This window comes from Cervus elaphus, chromosome 16 (genome assembly GCF_910594005.1).
Source record: "Cervus elaphus chromosome 16, mCerEla1.1, whole genome shotgun sequence".
NCBI classification, from domain to species: Eukaryota; Metazoa; Chordata; class Mammalia; order Artiodactyla; family Cervidae; genus Cervus; species Cervus elaphus.
This window is the reverse complement of record NC_057830.1, coordinates 2,411,340-2,424,310: the sequence shown is the minus strand read 5'-3', so window position 1 is coordinate 2,424,310 and position 12,971 is coordinate 2,411,340. Positions and strand designations below refer to the sequence as shown.

The 12,971-nt window shown below is 34.9% G+C and overlaps 1 protein-coding gene across 3 annotated transcripts in view; it reads left to right on the top strand.

The window, feature by feature from the left end:
• The window catches only part of CNTRL (centriolin), an 81,392-nt gene that overhangs the window by 18,431 nt on the left and 49,990 nt on the right, over nucleotides 1-12,971 (top strand). For 2 of the 3 annotated variants that reach the window (XM_043927156.1, XM_043927157.1), the window contains exons 7-11: nucleotides 1,242-1,435; nucleotides 7,699-7,818; nucleotides 8,722-8,950; nucleotides 10,206-10,315; nucleotides 12,314-12,508. In XM_043927156.1, coding sequence (XP_043783091.1) covers nucleotides 1,242-1,435; nucleotides 7,699-7,818; nucleotides 8,722-8,950; nucleotides 10,206-10,315; nucleotides 12,314-12,508 — 848 coding nt within the window. Of the gene's footprint in view, nucleotides 1-1,241; nucleotides 1,436-4,537; nucleotides 4,595-7,698; nucleotides 7,819-8,721; nucleotides 8,951-10,205; nucleotides 10,316-12,313; nucleotides 12,509-12,971 lie in introns of all 3 variants that reach the window. The other variant, XM_043927158.1, reaches the window with a different exon arrangement.

Below are 12,971 nucleotides of genomic sequence, written 5' to 3'. Positions count from 1 at the left end.
TATGGGAGTTTTGAAGGGAAGAGGAAGATATGAAATAGCCTAACACAATAGTTATGTAATAGTTACAGGCTATGAACCTGTATGTTCAACCATCTGAAATTGATGTTAGTCCTTGTTTATTGATAAAAACAGCGGTTTCATGTAGTTTGATCCAACACTTGAGAAATGTGGTTAACTTTTATTAGTTTGGGATCCCCCCTAACTCAACATTTGTTGCCCAGAAGGTGATGTTTTGGAATAATTTAAAAACATAAATGATGCAAAAGGAAGTCATGTTGGGGGAAATGTTTAAAGTACTTAGGATTCATTCGCAACTTTGAATGTTAATTAGGAGCTTTTAGTGATGCTGAGCTCTTGGGATCCAGTGGTAACACAGATAGGCGCAGTTTCTGCTTTCATAAGACTTGAGTGGGGAAGGCAGACACCAACTTCCCCTGTGATGAGGGCCATGGCAGAGGTGCAGGGCGGCATCATAGTCTTCCTGAGAAGCATCTTATCTGGGGAGGGTAGAGTCAGGGCTGGCGTCTCATAGTGTTTTATTTTAAAAAACCAAACCTGGAGGATGCAGAATAGGCCAGTAGGAGACAGAGGAAGACAGTTCTAGGCAGAAGGTGTGAATAAAAGCCTGCAGCTGAGAACAGGCATCAGAAAACTGAAGAAGTGGAATCATTTCAGAAATGTGTGCTTGAAAATGGGACTGGAGAGGGGATTTGGGACCAAATCATGAAAAGCCTTGTCAGTTCTTGATGTAAACCTTTTGGATCCTATCCTAAGCATCATAGGAAGCCTTAGAAGGATTCTTAAGATGTCTTCCCTGGTAGCTCAGCTGGTAAAGAATCTGCCTGCCATGCAGGATAACATGGTATTTTATTTTGTAAACATGCTTGCAGCATCCTTTAAAGTATAATCACTAATACCAAATAAAATTTTGCATGTTTTTTTCTAAGAGACCTGGAAAAAGCCACCTCATTTATCAACACACTAATTGAATTAAATGCTTGGAATTAAAATGTTTTCTTTTAAAATCATTATCCAGATGATTATGCCTTCCTTGCTTTTAGTATAAATCACTTTCTAGCTCAAAATAGTCTTTTTTTTCCTAGACCATAGTGAATAATTTAAAAAGTAGAATTGTATTTTTACTATTCTAAGACTTCTTTTGCTGTTATTTAAGAAATAGTCCTGCCTTTCTTCAAATAGAAAATGTAATGACTCATAAACTATTCAATTTGTACTGGTAGAAGAGGTAGAAAGACTGGAAAGAGACCTGGAGAAGAAGATGATGGAAACTGAAGAGCTTAAAAGCAAACAAGCACGGTTCCTTGAGGAAATGAAAAATCAAGATAAATTGAACAAATCATTAAAAGAGGAGGCTATGCTACAAAAAAAGAGCTGTGAGGAGCTCGAGAGTAACCTTAACACGAAAAATGAACTGGTAAGTCCGTATTTTACATTGCCTTGACTGTATTCTCTTGAAATAGAAATTCTCTGTTCTTAGGACTGAAAACACAACTTCCTGACCATAGAATGGGGAAGATGTGGTTTAACAGAAATAATGTGCTGCAGTTTTGACATGTTGTAGTTGACTGCGCACTGTATGGTGTGGCTGCCCAAAAGATGCATGTACTGTCTGGGACCGTGACCGAAGCCTTCAGATAGTCAAAGGGCTGTTTCATGGAAGAGGGACTGGAGTTACTGATGAAGCTCCCAAGAGATAAAATTAAATGGCAAATGGTATTATAGGGAAGCAGTTTTTCATTTTGTAATGAAGAGGAAATCTAATAGCTGTCTTGAGATAAAATGTGATAACTCTGGATTGTGTTTGCTATCACTGAAACAAGCATGTACGTAGAAAAAAGATTAAAAAAAAATTAGTCAGGGAGATGGACTAAATCACCTTAGAAGACTTTTTCGACCTAGAGAATCTGATCCTGTAAAATTATTAGGCTACTTTCCTTGAAGGAAAAAAATAGCTCCTGGTACTCTTTTTTTTTTTCATTTGACAATTCTTTCTCTGATCTAAGCATAACTTTAGAGAACTGTACTTCTCATATAATTAATAGAATCCCCCCCCCTTTTTTTTTTGTTTCCCTCTTTCAAAATTGGCATTCTGGCTTAATTACTTGATTTGTTGACAAGAATTCTGCCTAAACACTTACATTTTTAAACAAGGGGGAAAAAACCGTTCCCTTCTCTGTGTGAAGAGAGAAATTTTTGCTTGAAGTCTACATGCCGCTTTCCTGAGCACTTCTTTATCAGTGGGGGACATGGTAAAAATCAGGACAGCTTTCCCAGCTCTGCTAGCCAAATATTCATAACATTTGTAGCTTTCTTCATATGCCTTTTATTTGGAGGTAGTTTTCAAATATGCCTACCATGTTCTGAAGGCATATTATATACAATGTTAATAATTCAATGATTATCAATAGTCTTATACATACATCTGTTGCACTCCTTCCCATAATAGAATGGATTGATGAGTAATTAAATCATTGGAGACATATTACAGTCAGTTTTATTTTAGCAGTGAACTCTTTATGCCATCACTTAATGTTTGTATTTAAAATACAAAAAACAATACTTAAAAACAGTACTTACTGTGTTAAGTTCTTGGTATCACATGACATTTGTGAACATTTAATAAATTTTCCTGAGTTATTAATCTTTTTTGGTAGTATAAAATTCACTTTTATTACTAAGATAAAGGAAGATTATAATTTTCATATGCTGAGATTTTCCATGCATGTTAGTCAACCTGCTGAAACCTTGGCAAAGTATTGTATTTATTTATTTTTAATTGAAGGACAATTGCTTTACATATTGTGTTGGTTTCTGCCAAGCATCAACACGAATCAGCCATGGGTTTACCCGAGTCCCCTCCCATTTGTATTTTATATTTGTGTGCTATCCCAAAATTATAAGTTCTTACAGTTACCTAGTTTTCTCTTTTGTTTGTTTATAATGTTGATATGTTTGTGCTGTAAATAAATGTTTTGTAAATCATCAACAGTTTTTGCTGTTTCTTTTCTGTAACTATTTTTGGTTAGAAAGCAGACTGTGCTGTTCTTTAAGTCTTTATGTTATTTTTATCATTAACTATTTAAAACACATTATATACAAAGTTAATATATTTATTAAAATGAATAGACAACATAAATGTATACAGTGGAAAATGAAGATTTCATTCTTTCCCTATCCCATTCTTTGGAGGTTAGTATGTATCCATTTTGTTTTCTATGCTTATGCAATATATATTAATTACACACGTAATTGAATATATATATACATATATATACCTTTGAATGTTTTCTGATTTAAAAAGAATCTTACTGTATATTTTTTAAAATTCTGCCTCTTATTTTTTATAAAACAGTATATCATTGGACAGCTCTCCAAGTTAAAAACTACATATACATGTACATGTGTGCACACATATATACACACACACATAAGTTCTTTTTTTTTCAAAGTTTGTATTGTGTTCTGTTATATGGATTTTCCATAATTTATTCAATCTACTGAATATTTAGGTTGCTGCCACTTTTTTGTTATTAGGAACAGAACTGTAGAGAAAATCTTTTTTTAAAAAAAAAATCTTTATGCCTTATACATTCATACTAGTAATTCCTTAGCATAATCACTGTAAGTTTAAAATTTTTTAATTTTGATAAATATTAATGCACCCCTCAAAACGCTTATAATTGTTTCACACTTCTATAGGATTGGGTGAAGGAACCCAGTCCTTCAGTTGATATTATTTTGAGCTTGTAAATAGGGTAGAAAAAAATGGAATCTCACTGCTTCAGTTTCACAGTTTTTTTTAGTTATTGAAGTACTGCATATATGTTTATTAATTATTTTGTATTTCTTCTTTAAATTCATCTTGTTTTACTTGTTTTTTGTTTTTTACTTGTTTGTTGTTTTATGATTCCAAAGAACTGTTCTATGTTTTAAAAGAAGAATTCTGTGTCTTATTTTAGGAACCTACATTTGGAAAACATTTCCCATTATCTTATACAGAATGTCTGGTGGTAATATCATTTATAGTTGTAGAATATTCTAGTCTCATAAAGTAATTCCTCATGTAGTATGTAGATTAACTTCTAAATGAAATCTGATAACATTGAAGGAAAACTTTTGGTGGTCATTTAACCTGTAATGGTCCTTCTTTCCTGCCACCAACAAATAATTAACTTTAATATTAATATTTCTCATTGTCTTTTTCAAGTTATTTAAGTTATTTAACTCTTGTTCTTGTTTCCTCAGTTTTAAAATGAGGACTATTTACCTGCCCTGTGACTAAGTGAGGTTATGAATCTGAAAATGATTTAAAATGAACTAAACTGAGTAATATGGTAGTAAATTTGAAACTCATAGGTAGGATGATGATAAAATGCGTCCATATAAAAATAATGCAGGTGTTAATAAGCATGTCTTCCTAAGGTAAGTTGTCAGTAAAGAGCAGCTCTCGTTGTCATAGCCTCGCTCTCTGGATTTCTCCAGGTGATGCTGTCTGTTTGCTTCTTTCTCCTTTTAGCCCTTGTCTTGGTTTCTTGCAGACCCTTGTCTGCCGATTCTTTATTCTTCCTTAAAGGTAGTTTGTTCAGGGCTGAATTGTACACTCTTCATGGTTTGCATGATAACTCGTGTTAATATACTTACGGACATTTTAAGTTTTGAAACTGGCTTGCCTTTTGAGAAATGTGCTTGTGTGTGTATGTATTTTTTTTTTCAATGTGTACATAGGAGAGTGAGTATAAATGTGGGGAAAAGAATTTGTATTATTTTTCCTACTGGTAAATACGTTAACTTCAGTCAACTCCTGATTATCCGCAGCTAACACTGTGACTCGCCTCCTTTCCAGGGCCGTAGACTCCCAGTTTGTTCTCACGTATGCATTTCTTCAGTGGACATTTATTGAGTGCCTACTGTATGCTAAGCCTACCACTGTAAAAGACACAAAGCACAGAGTATTTCTTGGTAAAGTTGACCCTTGAACAAAGTGGGGGTTATAACCCATGGGTAACTTTTAGTTGACCCTCAGTATCCTTAGTTTCTTGGCATCCGCGGGTTCAGCCAACCACTAACTGTCTAGTACTACAGTAAATACTATTGGAAAATACCTGCTCAGTCAAACCTGCATTGTTCAAAGGTCAGACTGTTTGCCTGCAGAGGCCAATTCATGTATCCTGCATGGTTCCATCACATTTGTTTTTCCCCACTGCCACCGAAGAAGGAAATGGCAACCCACTCTAGTGTTCTTGCCTGGAAAATCCCATGGACAGAGGAGCCTAGCAGGCTACAGTTTATGGGGTCACAACAAGTTGGAAACGACTGGGCAACTGAGCACACACTGCTGCTGATCTTTGAGGAGAAGAGCCCAAGAGTCGTCGACACTGTTGGTTGTGAGGTGCTTTCTTGAGACTCAGGGACTTGTGAGCATTAGTGAAGCATTTGTGTGGGTAATGTGCTTGACACCCCACGGCAGGACATGGAAGGCAGTGTAGTGTAACAGTGTTAGATTTGAAATCAGGAAGCTTGGAATTGAGCTCTGCCTCTTCCACTATCAGCTGTGCAACTGGGCAACTTATTTAACCTCTCTGTACAGCTTTTGTCATCTCACCGGGTGGTTGTGAAGATTTAGTGAGATAGCACACGCCAGATGCTTAGCTGAGTGTCTCGCATACCGTGAGTTCTCAGTCAGGATTACCCGTTATCCCTGTTAGCCTTGCTTCCCCTCAGATGGATAGTCAGGAGGTGACTGAAAGGTAAATCATGCACGACTTTGATTTCTTGGACCTTATAAAATGTTCATGTTTGTTTTTGTTTTATTCTCTTCAGCTTGCATTTTTGTATTAAAGAAATTTTTCTGCATGCATATTTTTTGTCTAGTATCTACTGTTGAATGCTGGGGGCAATGAAAAAGCAGAAATCACTTAGTGGACCTTTGAAATGAATCAAGAATTGGTTTAGTAGAAAGGGAGCTGGTACTGGTAGTTAATAAAATATTTAATTTCTAACACTAATTATCTAACATCTGACAAGTCAGTTAACCAATCTGGGATTCAGTTTCTTTTTTAAGTTATTTATTTTAAATGAAACAAAGATGAATACTTTTAATAATAAAAGGTACAATTCACAAAGAAGATATCATAAACCACTGGACACCTTAACAACAAAGAAAGAAAGATATATAAGCAAAAGTCAGAAGAAATATAAGGGAAAGGAAAAAATACATAATCATATTAATACGTTTCTCTGAGAATATTTTATCAAGTGCAGAAAAAATAAGAATAGGAGCATCTTGAGTGATATCATTAATAGTTTAAATAAAATAGATTTATATTTAATCTATATTAATCATATCCTACACAAATATATTTAAAATTTTGTATTTCATGCATTGTTATTAGATGTCCATAGAATATTTTGAAAAACTGGCAAAAAGATAAACATTACTAAATTTCAAAAAGTAGAATTCTTTTTTGTGTGTGTGATTCAGTTATACATATGTGTTATTCTTAAATTTATTTTCCATTATAGGTTATTACAAGATATTGACTATAGTTCCCTGTGCTATATAGTAAACCTTTGTTGCTTGTTGCATATTGTTTTAAATTAGAAATCTAGCATTCAATTCATACTGTCAAATGTGGAATCAAAATGTCATAAATTTTTTAGTTAGGCAAGAATTCATAAGTTTTCTAAAATATATATATTATTCATATATTTATATATGTGTGTGTACAAAAGCTTTTCTACTATGCTTGATAAAGTCTTGAGAACATCAAAAAAAAAAGATGGAGAAATTGAAAAACATAAACTAAATGAAATAGGAGCACTGAATATGAAATACAAAAAGTGAAACAAACTAGGTAACAGTAAAAGATCCTCATATAGTCCAGTTGTTTTTAAACATGGCTGCTCATTAGAAACAAATCTGGAGCTCTGGCAAAAAAAAAAAAACAGCGATACTTGGGCATTTGTAGTTTATTTATAAATTCAGAAGATTAGATTAAATGATTTGTTTTCTTTTAGCTCCTAAAATTTCCAAGAATAACTAAAAAGTTGTAATATAGTAGGATTACTTTATTAAAAATTTAATAATATCACATATTTGGATCTGATTGAGCTTATTTATATCCCTTATCCTCTATTACAAAAATAATGTTCTAAACACTTAAAACCAAGATGTTGTTAGCCAAAATATGACAGCAAGAGCAGTAAAACAGTTAAAACCAATTTCCTATTTTCATCCTTCTCACTCCTAATTTCTTTGTAATTAATATCTAATATCATGCCTATCCATGAAGCTATCATTAATCAATTAAATAAATTAGTACCAATTATTATAAAAATCAGGAAGCAGATACTTAGTAGACTAGTTACTTAAAAATAATTGATGAGTTATTTTCACATTTGGATAAAGCAAATTTAAATGATTTTTTAAAAAACTTTTCATTATATCCTAAAATAATAAACTTCAAAGGTCTCTTATGTGATCTCTTATGAAAGGATAATTTTGTGTTTCATTTTTTATAATACTTTAGAATTAAGATAAAATGCTCTTAATGTTCTATTTGCTGTGGCATTTTTTAAAATCTAATAATCAGTTATGATTAAAACTTGCCACACCAGTCTACCTTTATACTGACTTACTGAGTCTGTGTGTTGTTTCTCATCAAATTGGGCCAACAGCTAAGACAGAAGACCGTGGAACTAACGCGAGCATGTCAGAAACAGTATGAACTGGAACAGGAGTTGGCTTTTTATAAAATCGATGCTAAATTTGAGCCACTAAATTATTATCCCTCAGAGGTGAGTTATTTTAATTTTGTAGTAATCCAAGTTAAAGTCAGGATAGAAGGGGGCAGGGGAGGGCAGGGTAGTGGTGATGTTTAAAAAAATTTCATTGTTAATCACATTCTTGTAATGAGGCTGTCAGCAGAGTAAATGTATTTTGGTTCAGTCTGTGAATGATCTAGCTCAGGGAGGTAGAGCAGTGTCCATAAGAGTTTAAAAGCCCCAAAAGGATATTTGCCCACGTCCATATTTGTAACCCAGAGCAACCTTCTGATCGTCAGTTATCTCACTCAAAAGTGTAGTTTGATCAACTTCCTTAAATCCAAACTTCCATGAAAACTGCACTCTGCCTCTTTCAGTGACCATGGCATAGTCATCTCCCTGTATGGTTTGTTCAGGAGTCACTGGGTTCACTATTCATCAGTCACTATTTATACAAATACCATAAATGTCACTGTAATGGAAAGCCATTTAACCTCCAAGATCCAGTGATTCCAATCAACATCATATATCATTTAGTAAAAATTCAGTAATTAAAATTTATTAGACTGAGATTTTACTTATATGCCAGCCAAGAAACCAAAATACAACACCTAGACATCTGATTTGAGAGATTCAGTGGTACTTAAAAAAGCGCATATCTGTAGGTACTTCCTTCATCAATCAGTCCAGCTCACTCTTCAGGGATAGGAAGAGGAATCTTCTTGAGAGCATTTTTTTGTTCTAGTTCCTTTTTAGTATTAAGAATAATATACAAGAATTTTATATATAGTTTTATATATCTTTTTAACTTCTATATATGTAAGATTAGTATTTAGGCAATTCTGTGCTATATTCTTCACTAATAAAACGAAAAATGTCACTTGACTGCATAGCAGTTACTTACTAAAGCATAAGCTGTCTTTATTTTGTTTTTAGTATGTTGACGTTGATAAAGCCCCAGATGAAAGCCCTTACATTGGCAAGTCCAGATACAAGAGAAATATGTTCGCCACAGAGAGTTACATTGCGGATAATGCCCAGTCAGTTGAGATCAAGAGGATGGAGCCAGAGGAAGGGGAGCAACTTAGAAACGAGCATGTGAACTTGAAAGCCCATATGCCACTGGACACACAGCTGGAAGACAAAGAGAACAAAATAAGTACAGGTTAAAACAAGTTACTTTCAGTTCTTTAAATATGTAAAAAGATTGAATATATATGCTGATTTTTTAAATCTAGTTAAACATGCTGAAGGTATTTATTATGATGTTGTTTACATGAGAAGTTTACAACAAAAGTAGTGATTCATTGAGCAGGTTCTTTTTTAATCATTCCTGTTATGAGGGAGAATTATACTCTGACCATAATTTGGCAACATGTCCAGGGGCTCCAAGAATGCTTAAATCTGGTTGTCCTGACAACAAATTCTTCTCACCATTGGACCTGCACGTTCAAAGGCACAGTTAGTAATAACTGAAGCAAGTGCAGTTATCGATTGCTATACGTGTTGCTGAAACCTGAAGCAGTGCTTTGGGTAAGCCGGCTTAGTGTATTCTCCTTAGGCTTGGGTCTAAGGCTGACCTCTGACTCTTCCTGACCTGTCCCACACTCCATTTCCTCAGTTGCCTCCCAAATCATGTAATTCAAGGAATCTTACCACTTCCTGGCAGCCAGTCATAAAGAGAAAGAAATCAACCCAAGGGGACACTTAGAGACCTTCCAAATGGCAAGCTTTGAATGCACTTACCCACTTAGCTGTATGCATATGAAGGAATTAGAAAGCAGTCTTGAGTTCATGCATCTGTCTCCCTGGTAATGATGGCCCATTGTGGGGATCTCAGCCAGTGAGATTAGTGGCCCATCTTCCCTTGGTTGGCAGCTAACTGGAAAACTCAGAAGGCCAACAGAGGTTGACCTGGAGACAGGAAAAATGAGGCTGGCTGTCCATGTCTGCATACACTATATTCAAGGCTCTGGAAGGGAAAAGCAAAACTAAATCAGATATATGTACTGACTAGCTTCAAGGGGGCATAGTTTTATAGGAGGTGGGGAAGGAGGAAGGGGGAGAGAAATTAGAAATTTGAGGTAGAAAATCATTGATTTGTAAGTGCATATTTTCAAGCAAAATCCTTAGCCTCTCAAAAGTTCCTTAATTTGGGGACTATCAAGTAAAGCCCCTTTTATGTTAAGAATTTTACAAGTAAATGAATCAATTATAGCTCTATGTCATATCATGAAACTATTCTATAGATTAATAGAGAGGAAAACCATCTTAAGCAATTACTTTTTTATATTCATGTGATGTATAATTACAGAGTTAAATTGGGGGGGAGAGGAAGTTATTGCTAAGAAAAAGGTAGAAATTTGAGAATTAAAGATTTTTCTTGTGTGTGTCTGTGTGCATGGTTTTTAAATTTGTAGCACAAGCTCGACTATCAGAACTGCATGGTGAAATAGAAAAGGCGGAACAACAAATTTTAAGAGCCACTGAAGAATTTAAACAACTAGAAGAAGCTGTACAACTTAAAAAAGTAGGTTAAAGTAAAGCTGTATTGCTAAGAGGAAATGCCAAAAATGAAATGTGCTTCCCTCTTCATAACTGTGTAAAGACTGTCTTCAAACAGTCTTTAAATCATTGCTGCCTAATTAATTGTGGAATAACAAATTTCAGAGTCAAACATGGTTCTAGCATTTTCCAATTTCATTTCCTGCCATTCAGGATGACATCTTATTAGCATTTTATAGAGTATACAGGTATATATTACTTTTATGTAAAAAAAGATACATTCCATCTACTCTATTATGAAAGTGTCTAATTTATCAAGGGAAACTCCTTCCTAATATCTTTCCTAATTTAATTAAACAGTCCCCACCATTAAGATCCTGGGACCTAGATTAACAGCCAGAAGACATCTCTATAATAACATTATTAAACACAGGCAGCAAAAATATAAATGATATAAAATTCAGTATATAAAAAGATGATGTCATGAAGAAGTAAACAGCTCAGAACCTGTAACGTAGTTGAATAGGAAGAAAGTTCAAAAAAGGAAGTATTTTGACATTTTAGTTTTTAAGTATGTAAAAGGTTTTAATTATTTGCAACTTCTAAAAATCAGTATTTCAAAATTTTGATGGTAACTGTATTCACACCATAGTAAGTAGAAAAGAACATGAAGTCCAAGTTACATATTCTTTTAAAAAGATACCCTGTGTTGTTACTTTCAGATTGTTTAGTAACCAGAAATTGATTCGGGTTTGTGTGGCAGTTGCTGCCTGGGCTGGGCCTTGAGTAATGAATAGCTGTGTTCCTCCCTCCAGGACAGGAAGTAGGCAATAGATAATAAAAATAAGTTTAGAAGAAATGTATAGATAAACAGCATAGGTTTTAGGGAGGGGAAAAACGAAAATTAGCAGAAACAATAAAAAGGATGTAGATTGGGGCGGCCCACAGAGGCCTTGCTGAGGAGGCGACACTTAGGCTGAGAAAGGATGAGAGGGAGCCAGTGAGGGCTTCCGGGTGGAGGTGACCGAGTGTGCAAAAGGCTTCAGACTAAAGAGTCCCCTGCAGAGTGAGGGAGCATGTAGTCAAGATGAGGTTAAAGCTCATGCCAGCATCATAGACCATTTTAAAGGGTTTGAATTTTATCCTGACTGTAATAGGAAGCCTTTGAAGGACTTTAGGTGGTAGAGTGATTGATCTTACTTGTATTTTTATAAGGTCACTCTCCTACTTGCTGAGAGTGAAGTGGGTTGAGAGGTGGAAAGAGTGGAGATGTGTGCATTGGTTTGGAGGCTGTGGTCTGGCACAGGCGAGACATGGCGGCTTGGACTACATAAGTGACGGCAGTCACGGAGAGGAGGGGGCTGGGTGAAGGTCTGGCGGGGGCGACGGGAGGCAAAGAAGGGGTGGCGACGGGAGATGAGGCGCACAGAGCCGTCAAGAGCAGTTTATGAGAATTCAGAATTTACAGGAATGTTTTAAAACAGCACTGGCCAAAGCTTTATGTAGATAAATTGATAGAAGTAAATAGTGTACAAAGTATTTAAGTAAATAGATCCTTATAAAATGTATTTAGGAAAAAATAGCTATTTTAAGTGAGTTATTTATATATTTTTAAAATATTTATATTTTTAAAGATAATAGAGCCTTATAATAAAGGCTTTCATTACACTGTCAGTTAGTTTGATATTCTAATACAAGGGTAGGTGTTGTATAAAGTCAACTACTGTTAAGGCTATGGTTATTATTATTAATAATTTATGTTATTTGTACTGGAATGACAAATTTCATTACTACCTGCATTTACTTTTCATAAGCTCTTATAAACATTTTTACATGTAATAAAGATAAAAGCATAAGATATGAATGGGTTGCCTAGATAACTCTTACATTTTACTTTTACTAAAAAAAATCTGATAGAGCATGCAATTGTACTTTTTAAAATTGTACTAGTTGTTTTCTATAAATTTGAAAATCAGTGTTTCTGTCATTTGCTAATTGTGTATTGGGGTGTGGGGGGAATTAGATTTCAGAAGCAGAGAAAGACTTTCTTTTCAAGCAGCTGAGTGGCAGGATACAACTTCTAAATAAATTACGCCAGGAAGCTCTTGATCTAGAAATGCAGATGGAAAAGCAAAGAGGAGAAATTGCTGAAAAGCAGGAGGGGATCAAGGACCTCCAAAGAGTTATTGATAGTCTGGATTCCGAAGACCCAAAACGTGTAAGTAAACGGAGAGAGCTTTGGCTTGTTCTGTGGGAGTGAGAATATCATTTTTTCTGTTAATAGATATTATGTCTCATCATTTTTAGTCTCAGAGTCCTTTCTGAAAATCTCTTAGCTTGACACACAAATGTGAGCGACATGTTTATGTGTGTGTGTGTGTATACAATATGTGTGTGTATACATATTGTTTGTTGTTTTTATTTAGTCACTAAGTCATATCCAACTCTTGCGCGACCCAGCTGTAACCTGCCAGGCTCCTCTGGGATTTCCCAGGCAAGAATACTGGAATGGATTGCCATTTTCTTCTCCAGGGAATCTTCCCAGTGCAGAGGTCGAACCTGATCTCCTGCATTGCAGGCGGATATTTTACCACTGAGCCGCTGGGAAGCCCACATGGAAAATTAGAGATTTTAAATAATATATAATATGGCCTGTAATATCTTCCCTTATCACATTTATT